The sequence below is a fragment of the Neltuma alba genome, unplaced genomic scaffold (assembly GCF_004799145.2).
Source record: "Neltuma alba isolate B1F8T4 unplaced genomic scaffold, ASM479914v2 tig00010317_pilon, whole genome shotgun sequence".
NCBI lineage: Eukaryota > Viridiplantae > Streptophyta > Magnoliopsida > Fabales > Fabaceae > Neltuma > Neltuma alba.
In genome coordinates this window covers 210,503-216,882 of record NW_021635230.1, presented here as the reverse complement: position 1 = coordinate 216,882, position 6,380 = coordinate 210,503, and the positions used below count along the sequence as shown (strand labels likewise).

The 6,380-nt window shown below is 35.8% G+C and overlaps 1 protein-coding gene across 1 annotated transcript; it reads right to left on the bottom strand.

The window, feature by feature from the left end:
- Positions 1–763: 763 nt before the first annotated feature.
- LOC114755670 (tRNA (guanine(9)-N1)-methyltransferase) lies at positions 764–4,200 on the bottom strand. The gene is made up of 3 exons (XM_028944538.1): positions 3,702–4,200; positions 1,451–1,810; positions 764–1,193 (listed from the first exon to the last, which is right to left on the bottom strand). The coding sequence occupies exons 1-3, from the start codon at positions 4,155–4,157 to the stop codon at positions 990–992; spliced, it is 1,020 nt and encodes a 339-aa protein (XP_028800371.1). The 5' UTR covers positions 4,158–4,200; the 3' UTR covers positions 764–989.
- Positions 4,201–6,380: the final 2,180 nt, after the last annotated feature.

Here is a 6,380-nt window from a genome sequence, read left to right as displayed (position 1 = left end):
CTTCTTGTGTCTTTAGTTTTTATTTTCTGCAAGTCCTATAGTTTGAAACTAGTGTTTGGATTTTGTTAAATATATCGACTACTTAATTAGAGTGTTATAGGCTCTCCTATAAGAAAATCTGCTAGAAGGTTCAATGAAATTGAGGAGTGGCCACTACAGTTGGGATGCTATTGGGGGAACCTCAACCCGTAACTTCTTGTTGTGTTTTTAGTTTTTATTTTCTGCAAGTCCTATAGTTTGAAATCCATCCCAGTATGATGATCAAGTATAATTTTAATGAATTTGTGAATATTGTAAGCATCAGGACCATCAATGTGGGACTCCCAACTCAAAGTTAGATTCATGTTTTCAAACCTAATTTGGATACATACCTGCTATTTGACACGAGGGACATAAGATTCTTGATCAACAAATAAGTTGATTGATTTCTCTTTACTGGGATCTAAGAAGCTTTTGTAGGACGCATTACTTGCTCGTGTGCTGCTAATGAATCTTCTGCTATTCATAGGGTGGGCATAGCTGTCTGGAAGGTTTATATGTGGTCTTATGAACTATATTATTAGTGGATGGAAACTAAATCATGATTTTAAAATGATTTTATGATACATGAAATAAATATACAAGAAAAATTTTATCTCAATTTGTGTCAACATTTTTTTAAAAGTAAATTTTGCCCAAACTAAACACCCCCGATGTCTGACGCATGTTGCTGACTTGTATGATACTATATGTAATTTTTTCACATTCATTTTTTTTTTTGGGTTAAAAAAGCGCCCCCCAGGAACAGCACATTAAAGTTCTTTTAGAAGCATCCAATTGTTTGAGCGTCGGCGTCAGTGTCAGTATACAAAATCCTTGTAAATGCAAACAAGAATGAAGCATCTTCTACAAATCTACTGGGGACGATGGGCATGGAAGCTCTGATTTCAAACTCACATTGATGCGTCTTGATTTTATGGGAAAACTTTGAAGCAGAATCTCTACTAAAATCAGAGGACTTCAACATTTTTCCTTTTACTTGCCAATTCTTCGTCTTTCAGTTCATTTTCTTCCTGTACCATATCTCCTCCATCGTCTTCTAAGTCGGCTTGACATCTTTTCCTTTGAGGGATAACTTGGAAGAAAGAAGTTTTCCAATCCTTTGTCTCCAAGAACTTGAGTAGTATTTCTAAAACTTGATTCACCGTGAGAACCTGTAAAGGTCAAGCGAGAGTTATTAGAGTTAAGAATTAAGATGAAAATAGAACATGTTATACCTATCAGGAGTGTTATCACTTCTCAGGTATGAACAAAAAATAATATTCTTCCAGTAGAATCAAGAACTTTGTAAGTATGGAGCTTCACAGGCTGAGATCTTAAAACACACCCATTGATTTACATATTTTGTTGCAACCAATTCAATATTGCAAACTAAAAATGGAGAGAAAGAGTTGTTTCAGACATATGATACCTGAGAACTAGACATCTTCAAGAAATTTCCTATTGGAAGTTTAGCTGTCTGTATTCCTTGCTCTTCTGCTTTCTTCATGGTTATCCCTTTCCACCTATTCCGATCCACCAAACCACCAATGATATAAATCTTCTTTAAATCAAGTTCTTCAAGAACATTTTCTGAATCTGCTGTGAGATACACCAAATTATCCTTGCGATCTTGTAAAGCTTCAATATAGGATTTGTTTTCTGTGTCAATGATCCACTTCTCAAAACCTGGAAGCCTTTTTAATTGTTTCTCCATTTCTCCATTGCACCCCGTCAGCCAGAGATGAGCAGGAGAAGTACATCTTCCATTCACTGCATAACAATACATAATCTGCAGTCTCAATGACAATTAAAAACAGATGTTAGAGTTAGCAAGGACTCAATGACTAAGATCGTTCTCCCAGCATTGTAGTGGAAAGGATGCAGAGAGGTGGTTAGATGTGGCAAAGGCAGTGAACTGAACATAATTTGGATGATCTAGGAGGAAATATGCATAGGAAGTCCAAAACCAAGCCTGAATAAAGAAGAAAATAATACTCTAATCATGAAAAGATATCATGTGGAAGGAAATAAGGCTGTGATGACTATAAGGCAGGATGATTGTTTGCAATTAAACCTATTATCAAATTAATTTTGCTGAGGGCCATGATTTTCCAGGAGTGAAGTAATTTTATGCAGAACACACAACCTAAAAGTAAAAATGTTCACTCCCTCATTCAAAAAATTCAAAATAAAGAGTACTGCAATGTTTTATTCTTCAAACCAACAACAAATACATTCTCAAGACTAACAAATAGTCAGGCACACTTTCCTTGTCTTTGACTCTGATGTTTAACGTTTAAATTAATATACAAATGTTAGATAGTTAATAGCCATTAGGAGTTAATAATTTAGAAAATGGGCTTCTATGAGAAATTCAGAACTCATGGCTAATGTGAATTATGCATCTCTGTCTAGCCTATCTCTGCCCCTCTCTTCTCTCTCTCTATCCTCTCTCTCCCGCTCTGTCTCTTTCTCCTTTATTCTTCTGACTACCACTCTACATCAGACTCCTCATCTGAACAGAAGATGTTAGAATGATCAAATTGATCTGTCTTACCCTTCATACCAAAACCTTATATCTATCTTTACTAGAGTAATCAGTCACCGACCAATTAACAAAATTACTCCAAAGGACCATCAAAGGTTGCCTTAAGCTTGCACCTTACTACTCTCCAGCAATATCTGACCAAGGTTCATCCATACCATAATCCTCCCCGAAATTCTCTAATTTATAGTAATTAGGAAGGCCTAATTTCATCTTTCCAGGATGAAATTCACACTGCTGGGCACAGGCACAGTACTCCCTCACAATCCATTTTCTCCCAGCAGATACCACCAATCCCAATCACTACTCTAATCCAAATGGCACGCATGCCCACCCACACCCACCATCCTTTAGATAAGAAATGCATGGTCCCCCCAAATGACCTGACTCATTATAGTAGTGAAGACTGCATTTACAGGCCTATTTTTCTTGACATCCTACCAGGAGCAATCATATATAATCCATTCAGAACACCAACATTTGAAAACCCACAAAAGTAATCCTGGAACTCGAATTTCAAAGGCTCAAAACAAATAAAGAGCACGGGATTCCAAAAATTAAAACTCGACAGAGCTAAGAAATGAGAAGATTTAACAAATGAAATTAGGAATAAGTTACAATGCAGATCCTTTGTCTCTAGCTAAGTTAGAGCAAAAAGATTGTCATGGCGGTGTTGCCTCCGTTCTGACATGAGCTGATCTCTCTTCGCTTAATCTCCACCCCCCCCCCCAAAAAAAAAAAAAGCATTATCAACCAAAGTGAACTCGATTAGGATATCATTGAGCACTAGATTCACTGGTCCATATTTTCTTGATGACCTATCAAAGCAATCCTTCTTGATCAATTCAGAACACCAGAATTTGAAAATCCTTAAAATAATCCTACACATCAGTAAAGAGCGCTAGAATTTCACAGGCCCAAAGCATACTAAAGAAATTGAAATATCCAACTTGAATGAACTAAGAGAATCCACATGAAGAGAAACTTCTATGGATGTACGAATGAATGAAATCAAATCAGGAATAATTCACAATGCAAATCCAATGATCAAGGGGAATGAATAAGAAAAGTAAATATGAAATGTGACAAAAAGTTTGTTTGTTTGTTTGTTTTTTTTTTTAATAAGAAAAGCGACCTGCTGGACAAGGCTGTTGATTTCGGTAGGAGTCATGAGATGAGAAAAATCAAGATCAATTATGACATTTTGGCCGCACTCTTTGGCCTTTGTTAGCCTTTCTTTCTTCTTCTCTTTCTCCTCCGACCTCTTCTCCATTCTCTCTTTCCGAATACTCTTTCGCGACTCAATTAGCTTCAGTTTCTCCTCTTCGGTGACGCTTTCGAGGCTTTCCTCCCACTCCTTCCTTTTCCTCTCTGCCTCTTTCTTCTTCTGCTCTTTCAACAGAGCCTTCTTCTCCGCCTTTTTCGCTTCGTACTTCTGTTGCTTCAGCAGCTTCTTCTGGGCATTCCTGGAGAGTGGCTGCTGGGTACTGCCCTCGGGATTCACAGGTTTCTCGGTGTCATTCTGGTCGTTTTCCGCCGCCCCCATCGTCGGAAGAGGAGCTCCGTCACAATCTCTGCCCGCTTCAATCATTAGGGCTTGGTAGCGCTAGCGCCAAACCCCGTAGGAACGATTTTTACTTAGTTTGAACTAGTACAGCACCGTGCAACGGGTGGGAATTACCTTCAGATATGATATGAAAAGTTGAATAACTATGTATAATAATGGTTAGTTAAAATTCACGTATATGTTTAGGAAATAATATTATCAGGATAAGGTCCCAAGATGTTTCCAAAATACATATGTCGAGGAGCATCTTTTTTTACCATAAAAAGTCTTAAAAATTTAATTTCGTAACAATAATACCTGAATTTAATACTCCTTCAATCCTTAATATAGGACCCAATTATTAAGTTGATTTTGGTTCTAAATATAAGACTCACTTCTTATATTTATCAATTTTCTCTAAACTACTCCTATGAATGCTCCTCCAACCATAATCAAGTAAAGGAGGGAGATGAGGTTTTAAGAAAGATGATAATGGTGTTTTAGGAAAAACATGTTACATTTCTTATAATTACTAACTTACCTAATATCCTTAATCTAATCAAATTAGTTAAATGTTTTTTATATTAAGGACTGAAGGAGTAGTAAATAACGTTGACAATTAATAATAGGGAGAATTTCAGTTAAGGACCGCAGAAGATAATTTATATCAATCAAGGACCAAAACTTTCTGAAATTTCACTCCAGGACCAAGGCACCAAATTGAAATTATAATTTAGAGTGAGATTACAATAATACCCCTCCCTTTTTATTTTATTGAAAAATAAATATTAACTGGAGACAGTGCTCCAGCCACTGGCGCTCAGGTGGCCGCCGCCGGGAGTCCGGCCACTGGTGGCCGGAACAGTAGCTTCCGGCCGACCTCTGGTGGCCGGAATTTTTTTGTTTAAAACAAGGTGGCCAAGGGAGGGTTTGAACCCATGACCCCTTGGCATACTAAAAAGTTTGCAACCACCAAGCCAAGCAACCCATTCAAACATAAAATGCAAATAAAAATACATATGACAAAACAAACGTAACTGTTTGAGTGTAAGTGAACAAGTGAAATTAGACGATTTACAAATGGAATTCAGCAATTTACAAAAAAAAATTAGGTAATCTACAAATAACATAATAGAAGTCATAATCCCAAATGCAAGTGTTTAAGTGCAAATGAGCAAGTGAAATTTCAAGATTTACAACCAAAATGGATTTACAACCCAAATTTGGCAAACACAAGAGAATTCACAACCCAAAATGTAACTGTTTGAGTGTAAGTGAACAAATGAAATTCGACGATTTACAAGTGGAATTCAACAATTTACAACCAAAATTAGGCAATTTACAAATAATATAATCGAAGTCATAACCTCAAATGCAAGTGTTTAAGTACAAATGAGCAAGTGAAATTCTCTTGCAAATCTATAAACTTTTCTTGTAAATTTTCAAATTTCATTTGCTCATTTAGACTTAAACACTTGTATTTAGGATTGAGAGTTCCATTATGTTATTTGTAAATTTCCTAATTTTTGTTGTAAATTGTCGAATTTCACTTGCAAATCCATAAACTTTTGTTGTAAATTTTCAAATTTCACTTGCTCATTTGCATTTAAACACTTGCATTTGGGGTTATGACTTCGATTATGTTATTTGTAAATTGCCTAATTTTTGTTGTAAATTGCTGAATTCCACTTATAAATCGTCGAATTTCACTTGTTCACTTACAGTCAAACACTTACATTTTGGGTTGTGAATTCTCCTGTGTTTGCCAAATTTGGGTTGTAAATCCATAAACTTTTGTGGTAAATCTTCAAATTTCACTTGCTCATTTACATTTAAGCACTTGCATTTGGGGTTATGACTCCAATTATGTTATTTGTAAATTGCCTAATTTTTGTTGTAAATTGCTGAATTCCACTTGTAAATCGTCGAATTTCACTTGTTCACTTATAGTCAAACACTTACATTTTGGGTTGTGCATTCTCTTGTGTTTGCTAAATTTGGGTTGTAAATCCATAAACTTTGGTTGTAAATCTTGAAATTTCACTTGCTCATTTGCACTTAAACACTTGTATTTGGGATTATGACTTCTATTATGTTATTTGTAGATTACCTAATTTTTGTTGTAAATTGTTGAATTCCACTTGTAAATCGTCTAATTTCACTTGTTCACTTACACTCAAACAGTTGCGTTTGTTTTGTCATATGTATTTTTATTTGCATCTTATGTTTGAATGGGTTGCTTGACTTGGTGGTTGCAAACTTTTTGGT

Excerpts from the sequence above, each read along its gene's own strand:
- LOC114755670 (XM_028944538.1), bottom strand. The coding sequence starts at position 4,157 with ATGATTGAAGCGGGCAGAGATTGTGACGGAGCTCCTCTTCCGACGATG. Across the intron at positions 1,811-3,701 it reads TCAACAGCCTTGTCCAGCAG|ATTATGTATTGTTATGCAGT; the intron begins GTCGCTTTTCTT and ends TTGAGACTGCAG. Across the intron at positions 1,194-1,450 it reads TGAAGATGTCTAGTTCTCAG|GTTCTCACGGTGAATCAAGT; the intron begins GTATCATATGTC and ends TGACCTTTACAG.